This window comes from Strix aluco, chromosome 4 (assembly GCF_031877795.1).
Source record: "Strix aluco isolate bStrAlu1 chromosome 4, bStrAlu1.hap1, whole genome shotgun sequence".
NCBI classification, from domain to species: Eukaryota; Metazoa; Chordata; class Aves; order Strigiformes; family Strigidae; genus Strix; species Strix aluco.
Genome location: NC_133934.1, coordinates 85648453 through 85671950, shown reverse-complemented (window position 1 = coordinate 85671950; position 23498 = coordinate 85648453). Strand labels below are relative to the sequence as shown.

Below are 23498 nucleotides of genomic sequence, written 5' to 3'. Positions count from 1 at the left end.
AATAATATCCTAAGAGTCAGTCTAACCCTGCCCTGGCGCAGCTTGAGGCCATTACCTCTTGTCCTGGTGCTTGTTCCTTGGGTCAAGAGACTCATCCCCCCTCTCTGCACCCTCCTTTCAGGGAGTTGTAGAGGGCGATGAGGTCTCCCCTCAGCCTCCTCCAGACTAAAGCCTTCCAGCCTGGAAAAGTGGTGACTGAGGATGCTGTGCAAGAAATGGAGAAAACTCAGAGTGCTCTGGAGCGAGTGCGAAGGAGTGAAATGTTTGGCCCTCCATGGAAGAGAAGGGAACATGAGATGGAAGCTAGTAAGCTGAGTTCAAGAGAAATTTTTTAGACTGGCTCTTAGGAAGTATTTCTTTCCAGAAGGGGTTGTTGGGCATTGGAATGGGCTGCCCAGGGCAGGGGGGGAGTCCCCATCCCTGAAGGGGTTGAAGAGTTGGGTTGACCCAGCGCTGAGGGATCTGGTGGAGTTGGGAACGGTCAGTGTGAGGTTCATGGTTGGACTGGAGGAGCTTCAAGGGCTTTTCCAACCGAGATGATTCTGGGATTCTGTGAAATGAAGGACAGTGGCTCTCTGAGGAGTTCTGGTGGATCTGCGCGAGTCCTTTTTGAAGACTTTTGCGGATGGGCTGCGGGCGGAACTGGATGAGTACTGGAAAGAGAGATGTGCTGAGCGTCGCTGAACAGACGAACAGCCCTGAGCTCGGGAAATCCTCAGTGCTGAAAACACAAGCTGGGAGGCTGCTGGGAGGAAATGTCGTGTACGCGTGGCCTCTTCTTGTCCGCCTGTAAAGGTCCAGGGCCGCCTGGGCAGCGCCCGCTCCCGGGCAATCTCAGCCGCGTCCAGTCGCCCACGGGCTCAGCCCCGGGTTTCAAACCAGCGCCTGTGGCACCGGCCCGCCGGTGGCACCCAGGAGCCGGCTGGGCAGCGGCGGCGGGGCCAGCTCAGCCCCTCCCGCGGCCCAGGGCGGGGCGGGCAGCGGCACCTCCCGGCGCTCCGCCTCCGCCCGGCAGTCCCGGGCAGGGGAACGGCGGGGTGGGGAGCTGAGCCGAGCCGAGCCGAGCCGAGGACGATGCGTACCTGCGGGCGGTAAAGCGCCTGCGGCCACTTCCAGGTACGGTCCGGGGCGTCTGCGGTGCTCGAGTGTCCGTCCGTCCATCTATCCATCCCTAGCCCCGGCAGCATGGTCGCTCTCTCCTGGTGTTTATGTCCCTTCTAGCTCCCCAGCTCTGTACAGCCCGAGCTTGCTCGTTTCTGGGGGATCAGGATGCTGGGGAGGGCAGAGAGACTTCAGCCCAGCAGAAAAAGCACTTGGTGGTGCGGTGGTTGGGTCCTTCTACCTGTATAACGATGGAACAGGGTCCTAAAACTGCACGATGTCATCTTTCTGTGGCTGTAATCCCTCAGAGAAGCTTTCCCTGTTTTTGCTTAAGCCCATCGATTCAATTGATGGCTGGTTTTTTGGATAGGAGAGATGAAAAAGCACTAATTTGCCAGATTGTGGTTGTAGGGCTGCGTGAAACGGGGAGGTGGGCGGGGGGGGGTGGTGGTGGTGGTGTCACTCAGGTGTGTTTATGGGCTTCTCTTTTGCTGGGCATCTGCTGTGTGTGACTGGTAAAGCTTCAGGCCCCTGTGCTGAGTGAGGTGGGAGCAGCTCAGGGGCAGAAGGAGCGAAACGGCTGTTAAATGACCCAAGACCAATGTGTTGTTCATCAGCGATGTTGTGCTTAGGCCGGACTGTAAACTAAGGCAGCTCTAACAACAAGCAGTGCCTCCCTGCCTGCCTGTGTGTAAAGCTAAATGTAGCACTGAGAGGTGAGGAAAACTTCAGGAGAGTTTTCCTGAATAAAACAGAGGAAGGCTGACTCCTCTTGGAGGGGAAATAATAGCCTGAAAAATCTAAAGAGCTAGGAGCAAAGAGGTACTCTGTACCTCACACAACGCGAGGAGTGTTGAGGGGGTTGCTTTCAGTAAGATTACGGCTTTGGTGGGCTGAGATAATGTGTCAGCTGTGGGAAATGGGGACTTGTGCAGGCAGGACTGGGTCCCTCGTCTGTGTCTTTGTTTTGAAAGCCAAGAACAATGTTTGAGGAATGAGTCCCTCAGGCTTATCTTGCAGCTTGCAAATGAGATGTCTGGGAGAGAAGCTGGTAATCACTTGAAAATCAATGCTAAGTACACTAAAGCCAAGTAGCTAACTGGGGGGCTGTGGTGGAGAGACCTACTAGGAAAGAGGAAAGAAAATTTTGGTTTATCAGGGGTTAAGTGCACAGCAGTGCCCCACACTAAGTAAAATGGTTTTTTGGATGGTAAAATGAATCCCGGTTGGTTCACATTCTTCGTGGTTTCTTTCTGCTGAGGTTTTTGGGAACAGCAAAGTGTGTTGCTACCTGTGCTCCAGTTGTATCTGAACAGTCCTTGGGGAATGCAGTGAGTCACCGTACTTGTTGGTGGTCCGCAGGGTGAGCTGCTGTCACGCCGTGTCAGAAATGACAGGCACAATTCAACACTGGACTTGTCGGTGAAGGAATGCAAGCTGAAAAAGCTCAAAACATGGGAGCTTATTTTTATAACCCAGAGTAGATAAAAAGTGAGTTTTTCTTGGGGTGAGGATAGGAATGAGCTGTGTGAGGGTCATATTGCCAGTTTGTACTACATCACTGGCATTATGACACCTATTAGAGCTGGAAAAATTGTGTGGGTGGGATCTTTCTTGGCTACCTTTGACTACATGGCTGTTTGGACATTGGTGTTACCCTTGGAAAAGTGCTACAAAGCTCAATGGTTAAAACTTTGTAGAACTGGTACTCTCAAACGCCTCTGAAATGATCATCTCTGAAAGGGTTAAGTGATGTTTGGGACCAAAGAGCTCAACACTCCTGGTAACAGGGATGCACTGTCGCTCTAAGCTTTTCTGAATATCAAGCTCTAGGGCTCTTGTGCAAAGAGAGGAGGTGTAAAAAGTATTGGGTGGTTCACACTCCAAAGATTTCCTACCATCTATATCAAAGGGTTTAGGAAGCTTTTCTTTCTCTGCAGGGCTGCAGTCAGTCAGCTAGTACTGATTTTAACTAGAGTGTCATTATGCTTAGAAGTGGTGGGAGCTCAGTCAAATGACTTGGAAGAGAGCAAGCTTGTGGTGCTCACTTCACTCTTACACATCATTCGTGTGGGTGTGTTGTTCTTTGAAGCTGTGTCCCTGCTCAGTTTGTAGAGTTCCTTCCATTAACTGTGATCCTTGTCACCGGTTTGGCGTGACTAGTGTCAAAGCTCCAGCATTGAGCCGGGTAGCTGTCATAGGAGATTTAATTTAAAGCATAGTCTTCAGAAGACAGCCCTCAATTTCTTGAGGTAGAGGTGATTTGAACTGTTTATTTCCTTGTATCTTTATGCAGTGTTTCTGAATGGAAAGCTAATTTTGCCTTTGTCTCAACATGTCTTCCTTTTCTTCAGTCATTTGAGCACTGTTCTGCTGTTCAGTAGATGGTTGGGCAATACAGGAAGAAGCTGTGGGTTGGAATAGGATGCTTGTGTTTCAATGAAGGAGACAAAATTTGTGTTTTCTCATCCTTAAGCATCTTTTCCCAAATGTTAGTAGATATACAGGTGTACTCTGCAAGCACTGACAAGTGCCCTTTGCTTGCTGTGGGTTTGTGGGACAGAGCCACATCATCTAATAAACACTTTGCTAGAAAATGAGCTTGCAAACAAAAGTTCCAGAGTGCATTTTGCAGCCACAACAAGGACAATACAGAATTTGCAAACAGGAGGCAAAGACTCTACCTCTAGCTGAAAGCTCTTGCTAATTCCTCCTCAACGATAGCTGCTGTGAGAAGCAGTATTAAAAAAACTAGATCACTACAGTGAGGAACAGTGAGGATGGTGTTCGGTATGGCTGTATTTTTATTAGAAAGTGAGCAGGATCGCAGAAACAGTACAGCTCAGCCTTCCTAGGTGGCTCTGGAATAGCACTGCATGACTCAGATCCACGTATTCTGACTCTTTTGGGTTTGATTCATTAAAATGCACCTTCTCCCCACAGTAAAACGTTCCCCAGGTCACCTGCCCCTCCCATGGGGTCAGGTACTCTGCTTGCATCTTGTCACATCTGGAAATAGGGGCCAGAAATACCAGGTTACACACCAGTAGAGAGATGAGCCTGGGAAACTGTGAGTCTGCATCAACCAGCACAATGACATTTAGATTCATAAGCAATAAGACAGAGGATAAATATGCTTGAGTCAGACGGGGGAGCAGGATATTTTCTGAGATAATTGCTCTCATTGATACAAGGCCAGGTGCTTTCCGCATGAAAGCAGCGTGCTGACCTGACAGTACCTGCCCATGAGGGTTGATCCTCCCTTAAACATCCTGCAGGGATTCAGACACTATTAGCCTGTGTTTACAATGATCCTTTCACAATCCAAGATGGTATACGTTTGCTCAATACCATACTTACTGTGTGTTGACTTCATAGATCTAATTGTTTCAAGGCAAGGAGACTTTGACCCATCGACTGCAGAGCCCAAGGGTCCACCTTCGGTTGAGCATGGGAACTGCTGCTGAGTCTTAAAGGCTGACACGAACCGGCAGATGCAGCATGTGAGTGGAGGATATTTCTGCTATGGCCCTGCCTAGGCTAGGGAAAAAACTCTTTTCAGTCAGTTTGGCTAGATTGTTCTTCTCCGTGATTTCCCAAGGAGCCAGCCAAGCTGGAGCCAACTGCTGTACAAGTCCCCTATACCTCAGACCCAGCTCTGGTCTGGAAACCACTGGCTGATATTCAGCCCAGGCATAAATGGGTGTGAGGAAAGTATAACTGACCCAGATACAGAGCTGTATTTGCTTTCTTAACTGCCAAAGTGGGACCATCCCTTTTTTTCTTCAACCTAAACAATAAAAAGTTTATTTTTTTGTTGTTGTGTTTTTTTCACGGAAGTATTTCTACTGCAGAAACTCTAAATATACTGCTTTCAACTTGCTGTATGTCTGTAAGTGCCAGTAAAAGTTCTGTATTGTTCATGGAAGCATAAGGTCTTGGTAAATGGAAAAACAGATATTATGTGAACTGTTCGCCGCCTTAAACCAGCATTTTTTCTGCGTCTTCTAAATAGAAGAGAGATGTCTGGCAATGACATTTTAGGTAGAACCAGTTAAATGAAATTAAGTACTGTTATTTAACAATATTACAGCTTGCTGCTGTAAATTATAACTTGCCTGTCTATTATGATCATGAAAGGGAATGGTTCTTTCTTCTGAAGTGTATTGTAGGTTTAACCAGAAGGCCAAGCATGGATGTCTGCAAAGAGCAACAGCTTTTGGGTTCTGAAGGCGTCTTGCTTTGATGAGGTTGAAGAAGAAACTGTGTCAAGAGAACTTCATGCTTAAGGCTTAGTACTGTGCTTCTGGCATTAATAGTGTGATACACCTACTGTACCCCTTTTGAAAAAAGATCTTGGAACTTCATGAAAGGAAATAACCCCACACTAATCCCTCTTCGTACTGTCAAGCAGAGGAATGCAGTAATGAGAAACTGAGTGACTTGAATTACACCACGTGAGGAGCTTGTAGCAGAGTCAGAAGCAGATCCAAGCTCCCACCTGCCAGGTCTAAGCACTGAAATGATGCTTCTGCTGTTGGCTGGGGACAAATGTGTGAACAGTTCTTGATGAAGCTGGTTATCACTGTGAACTAGTTTGGACCCACGCTTACCTACTGACTGTGCAGATAGAAAATGTGTGTGGTTTGGCCTTGGTCACCTCAGATGGGTTAGGATTACAGAGGTTTATATCCTTGTCACATAAAATCACACAGAATCACACACACAATCATCTCGGTTGGAAAAGACCGTGAAGCTCCTCCAGTCCAACCATGAACCTCACACTGACCGTTCCCAACTCCACCAGATCCCTCAGCGCTGGGTCAACCCGACTCTTCAACCCCTCCAGGGATGGGGACTCCCCCCCTGCCCTGGGCAGCCCATTCCAATGCCCAACAACCCCTTCTGCAAAGAAATACTTCCTAAGAGCCAGTCTAACCCTGCCCTGGCACAGCTTGAGGCCATTCCCTCTTGTCCTGGCGCTTGTTCCTTGGGTCAAGAGACTCATCCCCCCTCTCTGCACCCTCCTTTCAGGGAGTTGTAGAGGGCGAAATGGATCATATTCCCCAAGGTTAGTGGGAGTCTAATACGACATTAAAATCAGTGGTACTGTTATGATGATAGCATAGGGGAAACTGCTCCTTTCTCTATTGACAGCATCGATTTTTCTATCTCTTCAGTCTGAAGTACACAGGAGGCACAAAGCATGCTGCAGAAATGATAGAGTGTCAGGGTTCTGACTCACTGGTGGGGATGGCATAGCATGGATGACATCACTGGTCCACCCCGTTCCTGGACAGCTGAGCCACCATGAATCAGCTGCTGAATCACTTGGTTTACAGCGTGATGTTTTGAAGTAAATCATCACTGCTGTTCCCTTGCCTTAAAACTCCTGACTGCAAACCGTAGCAATTCATCAGCTGATTGATGAGCAGCAGCTCAGCTGGCTGCTCAGCAGCACGGGAGGCCGGGATGGAAACCTGCTTGGGTCTGTAGAGCTCTGTGCCTTGCTGATGGATGGGAGCCCTGACAGACACTGAATAGAGAGGTGGCATTTTAGGGTTTTATGACTATGATATTTAAAAGACCTCTGTTCCCAACAGAACAGTTGGCAAAACTCTTCTGTATTTCACTCAGTGCAATTAGGGGAATGCTGTGTACTTCTAAAAACCCCATCCTGCTTCAGTGAGTTAAAAAAGCATAAGGCTTCAGTAGCGTGCCTGTGTTTTCTTTGCATTTAATACACTTGTACTCCTATTTCAAAGCTCTTGATTTTGCCATCAGCAGTTCCAGCCAATTTCTTAACACTTTGTGCTGGCCAGCCAGTAGGCTGTCTGTCTTTCCTGATGGTGTCTAATTTTGAATGAAATTTAATGTGTAGGACTGAGGAGATCATACTCAGCTTGTGCATTTGTTTGGTTTTAAACAAAGTGCTTGGAGGATGGACCATTTATGAATTTTTTAATGAAAATAGGTCCAGGAAGGGGGTGGGGGGAAGTTGTTTCTTAATATGATCCCGGTATTAGTTGTCTATCAAAACTTCTTTTGCTTTCAGTCCAGCTGCCTGCTCATAAATTTTGGTAGAAAAGAGTAGCTACATGTGTTGTCTGTTGTTTAAGATGGATGGTACTTCACTGCATGCTTTGGCTGGTCTGAGGCCTTTCTGCACCCTTTCCCATTCCATCCATTCTGTAAATCACTCGAGCTTTACAGGAGTTGCTATGGAGTGTGCAATGGACTGAACTTTTCTAGAATCTCTGGTGGCTCGTGACATATAATTACTGCTGTGCTAATCCATCATGTCACTTAGATACTTACCCTGTATGGCTCATTTTAAACTTCTCTTCTGAAACCAAAAAAAAAAAAAAAAAAAAAAGCGGGATTATTGAAGAAATTTACAAGGTTAAAAAACCCCATGGGAGAACAGCCTTATTTTGAACTGAAAATTTAATTCAAATGTTAAAAGGACATCATCCAGATGAAGAAATTGCCCATAAATTAAAAAAATAACTTACAAATGAACTTACTAAAAAGATTAATCAGTCAGTGATGGAGCACACTTCGTATAGTATCTTTTTTAATAATTGTGGCCGCCTCAGTTTTAACCTACAGATAAAAATCTCAGCTGCGTTGTGATCAAGGTAAGATACAAGCGTGTTGAGAAAGCTAATATATTACACATGTGGTCGTCTTTTCATGTTCTGTGTTTCAAGGCAGCTGCTTTTGTGTGTCCAGCAATACAAATTGTTTCGTGTGTTTTGGTTGGGAGGAACATACGCCCTGCCCTCTCCCTTGGCTCAGGTAATTTCCCTGCAATTGGGATTTTTGCAGTGGTGTAGTCTGCCCATGTACTTGCATGGCACTGCAGCAACATTGTGGCACAGCCACCCTCAGCATCATCAGACTTGCACCACTCTTCTGCCCCACAGAAGAAGAGCACGGGGAAAGGGTAGAAGGGAGGTTGGTTCTTGGGACTTAAGCAGGGAACATGGATTTACAGCACATCAGCATCAAGAGGAACTTGTTTGTTTTCCTCCCTTTTTCCACCCTTACATGTTTCGAGAAATTCAAGGCATTCTTAAACCCCCTGCGCTTTTCCTAAGGCTCCCAAGCGTATACACAAATGCATTCATATCCATCACACTTTTGCAGTTCAGTAGCCAAGGTCTTTAGTTTCGGGTGATTCGGGATCTGCTTAATTACTGCGTCGAAGTTCTCATATGTGAGTGATCAGTCAGCAGTGCTGCATCTGACCCTCCTGCACCATCAGCGAGATCTATTTATAGATCCAAGAAAGAGTTCCTTTGCACGTTCAGGAGGAAGATGCCTTTCATTGAAATTCAGTTCCTGGTCTGTTCTTTGCTTACTGGGGTTTTTCTTCTTCCTTTGCAGCCTATTGTTGCCTGGGGAATTTTTTGAGAACTTTACAAAATTGTAAACTTTACAAAATTGTTCCTCTGCTGGTTTCGTGAAAATGAGGAAGTCTCTTAAGGCTCAGTGGGGTTTGTTATGCCTGCCTCAGATCTTTGCCTTCCCTGCCAGGGACTGCAATTCACTGGTCTCTGCTGTGTGCAAGATGCATTTCTGTTGTTATGTCGCTGTCTAGCAATATCACCTATGGATAGTTTTAGCACTCCTGTTGCTCTGTGGTGGATTCCTTCTGAGTTGCTCTTAGTCTTGCACTCAATTTCAGCCAGGAAAAAGCCCATATCGCTCCTCTTTCAATCTCCTGTGTGAGTATGGAATACTATTCTGTGCTCTGCTTCTTACAAGGTACAGTTATTAAGAAGTATTTCTAGGAAGGACAATATATAGGAAGGAACTGTAAGTCAAAGTTGGTGCTGAAGTCACACTGCTAGAATTGTATGGCAAATTCTGCATGGAAGAATGGAAGCAGGAGGACTTGAGCTGGGATAGTTATAAGATCTTAGTTTCTACAAGTAAGGCATATGAAACACCAATCTGTGAGTGTTTCAGGTTTCTTATCTTCTCAATAGCTTGAGCTGTAGAATTTCACTTTACCTTTCAGTGCAAAAACAAATGCTTTTGTAAGCAAAGCAAACACACCCAGCTGTATGGAATGCAACCAGTGGTGGCCCCTGTGTCTGCTATGCTTTTGTTTTGGGTAGCCTGTGCCCTTGTCTAAAATACTCCACACTTTTCAGAAACACTCAAGAGAAAGCTGGATGTTGCTGGCAAGCACCTAGTCCTTACTTCCTTTCTATATGTGAAAGCCGAGGCTCATTCTGACTTGCTCAGACTTTCCCAGGTTGGTGCAAGGTGTTAAGATTTATAGTCCTTTCCCCAGCAGACTTTTGTTTTGCCATACCTCAATTTTGTAATGGCATCCTTAAGAACAAGGCAGGATGGTAATCGCCTACTAAAAATGTGGTTTGGGGTTTCTGATTCAGTGGTGAAGCAGCTCTGAGGGGATGTAACTGCACACATGAGGTTTGTATCTTCTATGAGGAGGTGTGACTTGGGACTTGTAACAAATTCAGTCACCATTCCTCTGGCTGAGGGATGTAGGATGGGAGATACCTGCACATAACCAAAATGTTTGGCAGTGTCTTTAAAGGCACCTTCCATGGCTACTACTGAACCCCTCAGTGGGTGCTTCTGTAAAGGATATGAGCTGTCCATATTTCTGGCTTTGTTTTATACACCCGACGGGCAGGCTGAGATCTTTAATATAAATGAAAAGAAAACAAACCAATGCAACCTTCCACTGTTGCTAGTAGAAAACAGATTTTTCTTCTGTTGCTGAACTCAGAGGTTTGGACAAGACCTTGGCAGCCTGGAAGCTACGTCTGATTCTTTTAGTTTTGCCAAACTGGAACTCATCTCCTGCAGGAAACGGTGGGGTTTTGAGCACATCGTCTTTGGCTCTGGCTTTCCATTTACACTGCTGTTACTGGGAAGGTTGTGACTTCTTTCTTGTCAGAGGCTACTCAAAGCCAGAATCTGGACCTTAATGCCCAAGATCTCACGTTCTCCATAATGACACTAAATGCAGAAAAAATGTTTATTCCTCTTTCCACAAGGCAGGGAGTTATCGACTTCACTCTGTCATAGGAGAACATCACTGGTAGAGCAAGGAAATTATCTAATTGCTCTTTCTTTCAAGTCGGGTCTTTAACAAAAAAAAAAAAAAAGCCACTCTTTTCCTTCTTAAAGGAAAAAAAAAAAGAAAAAAGAAAGGAGAGAGAAATGTTTTTCATGTTAGTAATAGCCAAATGTTTTCAAAGCCCAGTTAAAAAGTTGCAGTTTTAACTCTCAGCATATTTTTCACTAAAATCAGATTTCCTGTCTTTTTTTCTAATTCCTGCTTGTCAGATCTTATATTGCTGTGGTTTATCAATATTTTTAGGTCCCAAGATACCTCTGCTCTATATGCTAAGGCTTTGTGGTCCAGATTCTGCTCAGTGACCAAATTTAAGTTCCACTCAAGTCATTCTGAAGACACGGTTTAGTGTTATGTATTTAGCTCCTGAGCTAGTTAGAACTAAGCATGCTGCTTTGTTTTTCCACCTCCATATAAAATACAACAGAAGAGTCAAGGTCGAGGTAATAAAGGAGTCCTGCTGGAAAAGCACATATGTTGGATGAATCATCCTGTTGACTATGCTGTATTTATCTCTGTCACACTTTGGTATCATCCCTTTTCATTGCATCGAGAACGCGTCCAGTGTCTTGTTCACAGTGTTTGAACGTGGAGCGTACAGAACATCTCTTAGCTTGATGTCTCACTGAAGCACAACTGAACCATCTCTGTCAAGCAGCATCCAGAAATAGATAGCAAACAAGTGAGCCAATATGTACCTTTCGCAGCCAGACTTTTGGAAATTTTATTTTATTGTTATGAATCAGTGTATCTGTTAATGACCTGATGACTTTTTTTCTTTCCTCTTGAGGCTAGGAGGCTCTCTGTGTCTCAAATTTAGTTTTTTCTGAAGAAGGATCCACGTGGTTGTGGGAGTAAGTGTTGTGCTGAGCGTTAGGGGACTGCAACTTCAAATTGAAAATGAAAAATCCAGCCCTGTGTCTTCCAGGTTCAGATTTTCTTAATACTTAAGGAAAAATAAAGCAACTACTCATCAGTCTGCATCTCAGTGCCAGTGGAATAACGAATTTCCTTGGTCTTACCAAGGAAAAGAACAGCCGGTGCTGCAAACCCAAATTCCCTTTGGGAATTAGTTATTAGAATTTAAGCACTGCCTGCAGACCTTCTGAAAAGTCTTGTATTTTAACAGGCAGTAATACATAGTATGCATGTGTAAAATACGTTGGAGGAAAACCCTGCTGTGATTCACACCTGTTTCAGTTCTTACCATGACAGAAGTTAGTGGTATGGTGGAAGTGGAGGTTTTTCCTCAAATGTTGTATCACCCACAAAATGAGATACTGCCCGAGTCTGCTTTGTATTAACCAAAACAGCCCAATTCAGGGTGAAACTGGAATCTATAGATGTTTTAGCGAGCCGAGCCAGCAATTAGTTGTGATTTCACATAACTCTCACCACCCAAAGCAAAAATCTGGAGTGAAACCACTACCCTCCTTCGTTTTTTACAGTGACAATATTGATGTCAAGTTACTTTGCAGATGCAAATAGTACTCTATGCAGATGCAATAATACTCTACTCCTTGTATGAGTATAAGGTTTGGTGGGTGGCAAGTGTTTACACACTGTCCACTGCCACTTGCCTCATGGCTGAGTAAACTTTGCTACAGTAGCTGAAAAGATTTCTGAATTTGTGTGCAAACGGGACATCTTTCAGCACCGTGGGCTGCAGAATATTTTGGATTTGTTCAAGTCTCTGGTTTGATTAAAACATGGTGAGCTTTGAACAGTATGAAAACCTAGAAAATGCTGCAGAACGTTCCTGTCAGCTCCCTAGTAATGCTTTGTTTCTAAAACTTTGCTAGCCTTGCAAAGAGCCTGAAAGACAAAGACCAAGAGACTTTATGCATCAAGATGCTTTATCATTGCGGAGTGTGGCTGTGGTTGAATTGCTACTCACTTGCCCAGTAATTTGAACTCTCTTGTACAGGAACCTTGTTTTGTTCAGTCCTGCCCCTCATGCTCTTACGCTGCAGCACAAGTATTGACTTTGTTGTTCTCTTCTCCCAAATCGTTGGGCTGGATGGAATTCAGTCACTGGTTGAACAGCTGCACAGAGTGACTCATGTCACTTTTCAGACATGAAGACTCCTCACTCTTTCCCATTTGGATGCAGATAACTTTTAGCATCTTGCAAGGTGGGATCAGCACCCATCACACAGGCTGAGAGGCTCTTTTCACTGTCCCTCTCTGTCTTTGCAACTGTTTTGGGCTTTCTCTTGCTGTTTATTTACTGAATCCCTCAGTCTTATGCTGGTTTGAATGCCTCCATTGTCTGGACATGCTGCCAGCAGCATCAAGTCTGTGGCTCTGTGTGGTGCTTCTGGTCCCCAGGAATCTAGCTAATAACTTAATAGCTTGTCATCTCCACTGAGCTCACTCTGAACAGTTCTTTGTCGTGAGTTGTGGAGCACACAGATGGCAGCATGCTATTTATCTCCAGGCTGTCACGTTGCTAGTTGTTCTCAAAATGGGGTGCCTTCACAGACTGGTGTTTGCTGAAGTCTGTGGCTTTACAGAGCCTTTTCCCAAATAGGATTTGATACAATGGAGAGAAAAGCAACAGCATCTGCACTTACAATGATGGCTCGGGGGCATTAATGCTTTTCTCAGGCACATGCACATGCTCTGTCAGCACACAAGCAGGGCAGCCTGTGGATACTATCTTCTCAATTTGATCTCCCTTGCCTCCCAAGGCGAGGGGAGCGGGGGAAGCAGTGTGCAATACCTTTCTGCATTTCATCTGTCCACTCCCTGAATGTGGCTGGCCCATTAGTACTCACAGTCCAGTAACTGCTGTAGTAGAGTAAAACCAGCACATATTTGTGGTTAAAATTGAGTACAAACTTAGCTTGCAGTCAAGGCTATAAAACCCAGGTTCCTTAAACTGACAAGAACTGCTACTCCCAAAAGGAAGGAGAGAGGGGAGGGGAGGGAAGGAGGGTACAACTCAACTCTCAGATAATCAGAGAGATTTTATCTTTTGGCCTTTGTCACCAAAAGAGCTCTTGGGTGCTCATAGCCCCCTTGCTGCCCACCCACTACTCTGGATGACTGAACAGCCTGCAGCACTGGCTGATCTTTTCCTTGGTAAGACCAAGGAAATTGGTTATTCCACAGATGCAGACTGATGAGTAGTTGCTTTATTTTTCCTTAAGTATTAAGAAAATCTGAACCTGGAAGACACAAGGCTGGATTTTTCATATTGTCACAGAATTTGGAGAGAGCATTTAGCAGATGTCTGACTTTGCTCACATCTTTGATATCATTGGTGAGCTTGGACAACATTGATAAGCAACTGTACACAGGCATATTTTTCCAAATTTCTGTGAAGCCACTCAGAGAGTAGGTGGAGACAGATGCACTGAAGCGTCGGTCTTTAGCCTGGGTCACACCTGTCACGGTAGAATTGGAAAAACCCAGCACTGATTTACCAGGGTGGAGTTGGGAAATTGGAGCTTTTGATTGTAGTTATGTGGTTGTCGTGTTGCATAAGGGGACTGTCCTCACACGTAGCCTCTTCAGGGCTGGGCTTTGCTTCAGTCTCTCTCCCTCTGCGCTGACTGGGGCTGTGGCAGCCCATGACAGCCTGAACATGCTTCCCCATCAGAGCGCTGCTCTTAGGTAGCTGCTGTAAGGATTTGCCCAAAGTTGTCAATGAACGTTATGCCACATCCCCAAAAGCTTTACAGAAAGTTTGAGTTCCCAAAACCTGTCAGGATTCTTGTACGCTCCTTCTAACTCTTAACTTTGACCTCTTATCTGTCATTTAATGAAGAAACAGCAAGATATAAAATAAGCACCTGGCAACTGCAGTAGACAGGCAGTGATGAGAGCCTGTGTTGGCCCTTCCCTGAGAAATCTGCACAGGCTGGAAGACGGTACAATCTTTACTGCTGTGTGCAGGCAACCCAGGGTATGACACTGGGTTTTCTTCCTAGTGCTCTAGTGCTTCCTATCTCTGCAGTGTAGAAAGCCTCTTACGTTGTTGTGCCTTGTGGTAATTATCCCATATCTTTTTTGTGTGTCTTCTCAGGAAAGGATGCCACAGACACCTCCCTTTGCAGCTATGTTTGACAGCAGTGGCTGCAACAGGAACCTGTATCAGTCAGAAGAAGACAACTGTGGAGGGCTCTATTACCATGACAACAACCTCCTGTCAGGGTCTCTGGAAGCTCTGATCCAGCACTTGGTACCCAGTGTAGATTACTATCCTGATGTAAGTCTGTACACCCAGTTAGCTATATGGCTAGGCCTCATGCATCTCATAAAGAGGAACTTTCACATGTACAGCAAAAGCAGAATGTGTCACATCAAATTGCAAAGGAAGGGGTTCAAGTGACTGATTTAGCAATGACAGGATAAATATGTGCTTCATGTGAGTGCAGCGTGCAGTAGCTCACCTGACCTAGGAAGTCTAATTCTTTATTACTCCTGTTGTGAGGTGCACAGCCCTGGTCTCACTTATAAAGTAAGTACCTAGTGTGGCTTACTATTTGATGGATTGTATGTACCATTGACCCTTTAAAGTCTCACAGGCAAGCTGAGGAGAAAGACGTGACCACCAGCGTGACAGTATGAATGTTTTTAGTTTAAAAACAAACAGTTTTTAATGGTTATTTCCCATTGCTCATGTGAGGTCCCCACATATCTTGCAATTAGCAACTGATTGAACTAGTACCACACTGTTTGGAATCAACAGATGCTGGATGTGAGAATGGAACATTTGTCATCTGAGAATTTTTGGCCCGTCTAGATGCATCTGTGCATTGAGACATTTTATATAATTCTTAGAGAAGAATAATGATATCAAAAGGGGGGGGGGGGGCAGTTGGGGATGACTGAGGGATGATGAAACTGCATCTGTGCTTGTTGAAAGGCTCTTGCTGAAGACATAACTCTGCTTATATTCAGTTTCTGTTGTTGTCGTAGATCTATTCATGTTTCCAAGACAGGATCTTTTTTAACTTGGATCAGAGTTAATAGCAGCACAGGACTGTGCTTAAGCTAGTGCTTATCCATTAATGCTTAAAATTCAAACATGTAGCAATTTAGACATCAATTGGTCAAACATGATGTTTATTCCAAGTTCCTAGGACTGGAACATTGTAGAATCTTTCTTGTGGGTGCCACAGATACTTAACTACTGGCAATGTGGAGAGTGGAGTGGATATTTTGTATATCCATCTCACAATGAGTTTAAATTATGATATATGGAAAATTAAAGCAAAATAAGGAGCCTCTTCTTGTAACCTCAGAATGAGTTACTAATTTTTGTTCTGTAAAATTAAGCTATGCAGTTCCCTCTGCTTTCACCCAGGAGACAAGCAATACTGTGAGAAATGAACAGTATTTGGAGATTCTTAAAGGAAGTACAAGGTCATAGTGTGTGGTTTACTGAGGTCAGACAGGCAAACACAGCATGGTAAAGATGGTGTACGTGGCAAAATTGAGTCAACTCAGCAATCTGGCCAACTGGCCTCTTTTTTTATTCTTTTTCTGAAGACTGTTTACTTTCACTGTCAATGTAGAAGCAGACAAGGTTTCTCTGTTGGTATTCTAAGTATCTTGGACTTGCAGCATGAATTTTATTCCATTGTCAGCCTACAAAGAGTTATGTAATATGGTAATGGCTCTCACAAAGATTTACTGTAGAGCAAGAGAAGATGAGTTGAAATTTTATTCTGAGTAATTTTAGGTACTGAGCTTGCAATAAGGCTGTGTGCAATAGGAGAGCTAAACCAGCCCTTCTCTACCTTGTTTTGGTTAAATCTTGCATAACTTGGCTCAAGCAGGAATTTATAACACTGATTCTGGAGCAATGACAAGTGTTAAATTAAATGCTTATTGCTGTAGTAATAGCTCTTGTCACAGTCACATGCAGAGTTTTCTTCTGCAGATAGTAAAGTTTTAGGAATGGATTTGCCAGGAACACATTTGGAGAAAATATAAAACTGGTGGTAATGTATCCTTATCCCTTTCTCTGTCTTCCTCTTGTTTGCAGAGGACGTACATCTTCACCTTCCTTCTCAGTTCACACCTGTTCATGCACCCGTATGAGCTCATGGCCAAAGTCTGCCATCTGTGCATTGAGCAGCAGAGACTGAGTGAGCCTGGCCTGGACAAGGTGAGATCTCTCGTTCTCAGGGACTCCTGTTACTTCCAGTCAAATGTTTCCACCCTGCCTGCAGAAAAATGTTCCTACTCAAGAGAGTCCTCAGTAGGATTAAACAGATTGAAAACCTGATACGAGCACCTAGTATTTGACCCTTTATTTGCTGACATTCATGTGGAATTTCCACACTGCTCAGCCTGTCCTCTGTGAAGACTGTTGCTGCTGCTACACTGTTTTACCAATATATGGCCCAGAAATAAGAGTGCTTGCTGTTAATGACATATCTCGCACTGGCCCTGCAGTGGTTGCTTTTGTTTCAGGGCTCCAAATGTCTTGACATATAATGCCAAAATGTTGGAAAGATGCAATGATGAATTGAGCATGTCAATGGGAATTACACTGACCTGTCTCACATGTTTAAGCTACGCTCTTGCTACAGTCTTTGCAGAGTGGCTTAGATTGCTGGCCCCTTTGCATGTCATGGCTAGAGCTGAAAGGGGACAGGATGTGGATGTTTGGAGAGAACCTCCACGCCAGTAGAAAATGACACAAATTAAATTCAGATACTTGAATAATTCCATTGCTTTCTCCCTATAAGGTATAGTATGTGTGTAAGTCCTGGCAGAACTGGATTTATTGCTTTCATTGTTGATATTTAGCCGTAAGTTATAGAAACACTAATAAATGTCTTGCTCTGAGACACTCCTGATAATGAGGGGAATCATCCTAAGATTTCCACCTACCTGGGGCCTAATTTCCACATCAGATAAGCCAATGAGAATCTCTTCATTGGCTTCATTGGGTATTGGCTCTGGCCTTTATTCCAATGCTGAATTAAGTTAAGCTTAAAAATTTAAGTGACCTTCATACCCTTATGGTCCACAGAGCAGAATAGCTCTGTGGAGCATAACAGAAGGGAATTCTGTTTCCTTTGGGTTAGATATGTGCTGTACTGCTGTTACTTGTAACATTCCTCCTTGCCGTTTTCCAATAGAATCGGATACGAAAAATTGCACCCAAAATCCTACAGTTGTTGACTGAATGGACAGAGACGTTTCCTTATGATTTCCGAGATGAAAGAATGATGAGGAACTTAAAAGAGTTGGCACAAAGAATAGCCAGTGGTGATGAGGTAAGTTGTCTGTGTACAAAGTTATTTGGTAAAAAGGCATTCCTTTAATGCTCTGATATTGTAGGTTTGTTGTTGGTATGGCTCTGGGTGGCTAAGCTAACTTATTATGAAGGTGCTGGTAGGCAAGAAGTTCTGCCTGGTGCCTAGGCCTAGGAGGAAACCACGCAGCATAAGCAGATCCTTTTCAAAGCACAGGTAAGGTTCACTCCATCCCTAAACCCATAATATAATTGCATCTTGTGCAGATAGACACAGCTTGCTGGCTGGTAGAATTTTTCATTTTAGTGATTCTGCTTGGAAGCCTTGCATATCTGAGAAATCCCTACTGATGTTGATAATTTCTTCGACTTGTGTGAGTAAAGTGTGTTGGAATTGGGCCTGGGTTTTCCAGCTACAGAAGCAGGTCAATGGAAGAGTTATAGCGGGTTGAAAAAAAGTTTCTAAAAAAAAAACTGGACCAGGAAGAATTGTCTTGAACTTAAAGCATCAGATATGGGCTGAGAGGAAGTCTGTCATATTCATTCCTCTGGATGGAGCACACAAGGAAATCACCTGACCTTGTTCTAAGTCCCAGTTCTCAGATGGAAGTAAAGTTTCACAGAGGTATTATGAAATTAATATTCACTTAGTGGAAAGGCAATTAACAAGGTTTCAATAAGCAGATCATGCGTAGCTGGCATAATACTCAGATTACAAAAGGCACTGGAGTGGCATTTGGAAGAACTATAAACACAAAGAGCAACTGCTAAATGGCATCATGTTTGTAGCATTCCTCAGGGGCTGGTATTCCTTATGTACCTTATGCAGACAGCATGTTAACAAGCATTTAGGTAAGCTTTACTGGGAGGGGTTGCAAGTGCTACCAAAGGCCTGGAAAGGTCTTGAGAGACTGTAAACAAGGCTGGAAAAGAGCAAACCTAAACCAAATTTGGAAGCTAAAATACATTGTGATGTTGTGAAAATGGGGAGGGACAAAAGAAGATGGGACAAGAGAGTGAGATGCAGTATAGAATACAAATGAAAATGATACCAAATTTGATGAGCAAGCTTAGAACTGCTGCAAGATAGCTACAGGGGGCTTTGGACTGTGGAGGTTTGCCTTCACTGTGGGGAGCCAGGAGGAACTTTTCCCTGTACAGTGCTCCTGCACCGTTGCTTTGTGTCTGGGTACTCTTAATAGGAAGACAGGGAACTGAAGTTCAGTTCAAGGAAATGGAATAAGATTGAGGACTCACACCTATTTGAAAAATACCCACTGGCACAAAAAGAGAGAGTGAGCTGTTTAGCCTAGGGCCAGCTGGGTTGGTGGATACAAGAGTGAAATGGCAACAGGGAAGGGTTGTCTACAGTGAAGTTTCTGGCAATGCAGGCAGTTTAAACAGTGAAATCATCTATTGAGGGGAAAGGCAAACGTACAAATTGCTAGAAAATGAGCACTAGGGAGCAATCTTACTCTGGCAGCAAGCTATAGATCTTTTCTAGCTCTCGCTTTGAGCTTTTTTTGACTTTGAGGTTTCCTTTAGAAAGACAAAGGGAAAGCAAGCACTGCAGTAAATTGACTTGCATTACTGTGAACTGCTTGGAACAGTAAATGGCAACTTCCTTGACCTTGCTTTTCTACAGATTGCTTGGATTTGTGTGAGTCATTACCTTGAAGGATACAAAAGAGGCAGTGTTTCCTATTCCTATTCACTACAGCTCTTCTACTTGTAGCTTCTTAATCCACTTCCCAAATTATCATGCTCCACTACTATTAAGAGCTATCAGTAGGAGTACAACTAAAACCGTTCACCATGCTAACATCAAAAAATCGTCTTTGGAAAAACCTTGGTGGGTTTATTTTTGTCCCTCTTCTCCCTCAATTTAATTCCATTCCTTCCACTTTTTCCCTGTGTCCTGAGAGGCCATCATGCTCATGAGATATTTCTAGATTGTTCTGGTCCCTTTTACCACTTAACTGACCTTTGTTTCAAGGTATATCTTCTGAAACCTTTCCCATCAGCCATTGCCTCCCATTTCCTGATTAGTTCCATATAAACGTTTAGCAGTGGCTTTTTCTGTGAAACACTTGTTGACTGTATGCGGTCAGACCAAAGCCACATCCCGTAGCCTGATCTCTTTTTCATGTGCAGCCCAACATCGCACTGACCTCTCTTTTTTTTTTTTCCCCCACCATGATATCATATAGTGAGATTGACTGTGGAAACTCATTTAACGTATGGTATTCCATATCTAGCAGGGAGTAATGGTACTTCCAATCACTATCCATATGGGACAGACACAAAGGAGTGACCTTGAGGTGAAGTGTCCCATCACTTTCTCCCATGCTGTCCAATCCTCAGAGATTTTTAAATATAAATAAATATCAGCATTGTCAGTGTGAATATAGAATAAAAAATAAGACTGTGGGACAAATAAGTGGAAAGGGTCAACCTAATTTAGAGGAAGACTGTATGTTTAGGCTGACTGGGAGCCATACTACAGTCAAATTAGTATCTAAGAGACATACTCAGTGAGTTCATTGGTGTGTTGTTAAATATATGTATCTCTATATATATATGGAATTAAAAAATGCCTGAGATTAAGTAATGGTCCAGCAGCAAATACCTGTTAATGCATGCAAAGTGCAGTACGTACTTATCCTCACACAAAGTGCTTCGAGGTCACTGCCCCTTTGCTCAAGAGGAGGCTGAAGCTCAAAAGAGCAGAGGGGTGTTGGTTTTGTGGGCTCAGATACATCTATGAGGTGTGAGAGGAAACTGGCATTTCCTTCTGCCTTTGTGCCAAGAGGATTTTGCCTCATCACTGGACAGAGGGATGTTTGTTATGTTGAACTGCTGTTAGACCAGATGTGGGTAACTACCCTGATTTCTTGTTCTGGTTTGGAGGGTATCTGCCAGTTTGCCTTTTCTCCCTGATTTTGTCAGTTCTGGGTTGACATGAACCACAAATTAAGGCAAGGTTTGGGTTTTTTTGCTTTGAAGCTTAACCCACTGGTTATTACGTGATTTCCATCAGTAGCCAGAATTCATCCTGAGTGTTTTAGATTTTTTTTTTTTCATTCTCAGTTGAGTACCAGCTGGGCAAGAAAACGCTTCATAAAGTTCTCTTACATGAAATTTCAAAGAATTTGGAAGGGAATGGGTCAGTGAAGCAAGTCTGTGTGTGTGTCACCTAACACCTGTTGATGGAAGCGCAGCACTTGAAGTAATACTTCTGTGTCTTCCTGAGGAAAATGTAGATCCCCTTGTGCTCTTCCCACCCACCCTGGTGAAAAATTATGCTGTGTGTGTTTGTCTAGAAAATCAAAATACATCTAAGCAGAAAGCAATTATTTACCAAGTAACAAGACAAATCCAGCCTTGGTTGAACATAACTGACTTCAAGAATGAATCTGACCCAAGATAGTGCTGTTGTATTTGAGTAAATTTGGAAATCCATATAAAAGGCAGCTTTGGAGGGAATGAGAATTTCATTAGAATATGGGAAACATTCCTGCCTTGGACCAATCACACTGTACTGTGCTGCCAGTAGGTTTTGGACACTCCTTTTTTCATTCACTTAGGTTTTGCTTTAACGGCTTTAGGATGGTATCTGGAATTTGGAACGGTAACCACCTTAGGGTCAGTTACACAGATCTATCTGCTTAAGAGTCAAGTCCTGCTCCTACTTAAATTTGTCCCTCCTGTTAACTTAAACCGCATCATTGAAAGGCCTGCAAGGTGAAAGAGAGATGTTTTTATTATGTTCTCCTTTTTCTCATATTTACTGCAAGTTTTAATTCTGACTTCAGTGAAATTGGTCTTGATTTACTCCAGAGAGAAGCAGGCCCTTTTTTCATCATTGAATGATCATATATTGTTTTTCCTGTGGTCTTAAGCAGGAGAAGATGGAAGTATTTTCATTTCTTGTATTTTGTCTGGTGATTGTTGGTACTTTTCTTGCAGTAGGTTGTGCACGTCTTTTCTGCTTTTCCTTGAGCTAACCAGGTCACTATTGAATCTGTGAGACAATCAGTGTTTAAATTCTTGGCTGGATTCCTTTTGGTCTGATGAAATGCTAATATTAGAAACTCACACAGTGGAACGTATCTTAAGTTGGCAACAAATACAGGTATCAGCATCAATCTGTTTTGGTGTTATGCAGACTTTAATACTATCTTTGCATATTTCGAAAACATCTCCGGATTGTTTCTTGTCGTGACAGATGTATCGGAAGAACGTACAGCAGCTCCTCCAGAACCTGATTCGGAAGCTCACCACTGTTAGCCAGTATGAGGAAGTACTTGCAAAAATTAATGCCACGTCCACCGATCGCCTCACAGTTCTAAAGACCAAGCCCCAGTCCATCCAGAGGGACATAATCACAGTCTGCAATGATCCCTACGTGTTAGCTCAGCAGCTGACGCACATAGAGCTTGTAAGTTGTCATACTTCAACTATGATTTCATCCTTCCCCTCTTTTTGAAATGCAGGTTAACATAGCATATGACTTGGCTGCTTGTGTGCTTTGTTTAGGAGAGACTCAATTATATTGGACCAGAAGAATTTGTCCAGGCGTTTGTGCAAAAGGATCCTTTGGATAATGACAAGGTAATTGGAGCAGATCTGGAGCAGCTCTAAAATGTGGTATTTAACATCCTGGAGCTCAGGTGCCCCATGAGCTGGAAGCGAGGTCCAGGAGTAAATGAGAACCAGCAGAAATGAGCTTTATAGTGAAAGTGCTTTAGTATTCCTCTTAAAAATTTTGTTGATGCTTTTTCTTCCTGGAGGACAACTCCTGGTGCTCTAGAACTCAGCCAACAAGTTGACTTGAATTAACACATTTGCTTTTTTTCTGATTTAAGCTAAGTGAGAACTTAATTCTGCGAATGGTTTCTGCAGGCCACCTATGTGGTCGACAGCTGGAAAAAGCTGAGTTTAACTTTGGCTTTTGCGTTACTCATTCTCAACATCTGATCTTCCTTTTAGTAAACTGCACTCTTGCAGCAAACTGGAAAGTGGGTCAATTTGCAGGTAGAGCACACATCACAAGAAGGGGGGCTGTGAGCTCTAGATCTATGTGAGATGAAGGGCAAGGATGCAGGGTTTTTAGCTAACCGTGCTAGAGCTGTCATCTCCTTGAGTGCAGCTTTCAAGATGACTTATGCTCTGTAAATAAACTGTGCCAAAGCCAGGCAGTTAAAACTTGAATTACTGTCCTCCCTAAAACTGACAAACGTAATAGAATGACTCAAGTTTACAATTTGATATTCAGTCAGACAGTCTCTGAAAATGATTTTGTATGTCGAGATTGCTAAAACTGCAATCTACCCCTTTTTAGGCAATCCTGAGATGTGGCGTGGGAATCGTTCCAAGACACTACAGAACAAATAACACTGACTAGGAAAGGGAGAATCTGAACATAATGTGCCAGTGGAGTGGGCTGGCTTCTGTTTTCCTTCTGCACTTGCAGAGAGCATAATGTTGTCTCCACTGTATTAATGGGACAGGAGTGAGGACAGACACAGTGCTCATATTGAAGGAAGCTTTAGCAGATACTTAGCTTTGATTGTTTGCATAAGTCTATCATAAGTCCTGGTAGGATTTACAGCAGGCGATGGATTCTGCACGCCTACTGGAGTGCTTTACTGAGCCAACGGCTCAGGAAGAAGTTATGCGTGCTCGAATACTATCACTGCTGCTTTCCCTCTTAGGCTTTTTGTCACTTTGGGTAATTGAGTTATTCCTGGTTACTTGATGGTGTTTGGGGATGACAAGGTGGGAAGCCAAAAGGTCTCTCTCAGGTAAAAGATGAAGATTACACTAGAAGTTGCTATTTTTCTTCTGTCTGCAGAGCTGCTACAGAGATCAAAAGAAGACCCGGAATCTGGAAGCCTATGTGGAATGGTTTAACAGGCTCAGTTACTTGGTTGCAACAGAAATCTGTATGGTGAGCAAAGACTTTTTCTGCTAAAAGGTTTAGTCTAATCTAGTTGTCTAAACCTCTGAAGCCTTTTCAGGTGTGGTGCCCTTTCAGTGTGCCCTTTG

At 43.7% G+C, this 23498-nt stretch overlaps 1 protein-coding gene across 2 annotated transcripts in view; it reads left to right on the top strand.

Moving 5' to 3' along the window:
• The first annotated feature begins 1030 nt into the window (after positions 1-1030).
• The window catches only part of RASGEF1B (RasGEF domain family member 1B), a 32821-nt gene continuing 10353 nt past the window's right edge, over positions 1031-23498 (top strand). For both annotated transcript variants that reach the window (XM_074821522.1, XM_074821521.1), the window contains exons 1-7: positions 1031-1116; positions 14259-14441; positions 16227-16349; positions 17332-17469; positions 21676-21888; positions 21987-22061; positions 23305-23400. In XM_074821522.1, the coding sequence (XP_074677623.1) occupies positions 14265-14441; positions 16227-16349; positions 17332-17469; positions 21676-21888; positions 21987-22061; positions 23305-23400 (822 nt within the window). In that variant the 5' untranslated portion in view covers positions 1031-1116; positions 14259-14264. The remainder of the gene's footprint in view (positions 1117-14258; positions 14442-16226; positions 16350-17331; positions 17470-21675; positions 21889-21986; positions 22062-23304; positions 23401-23498) is intronic.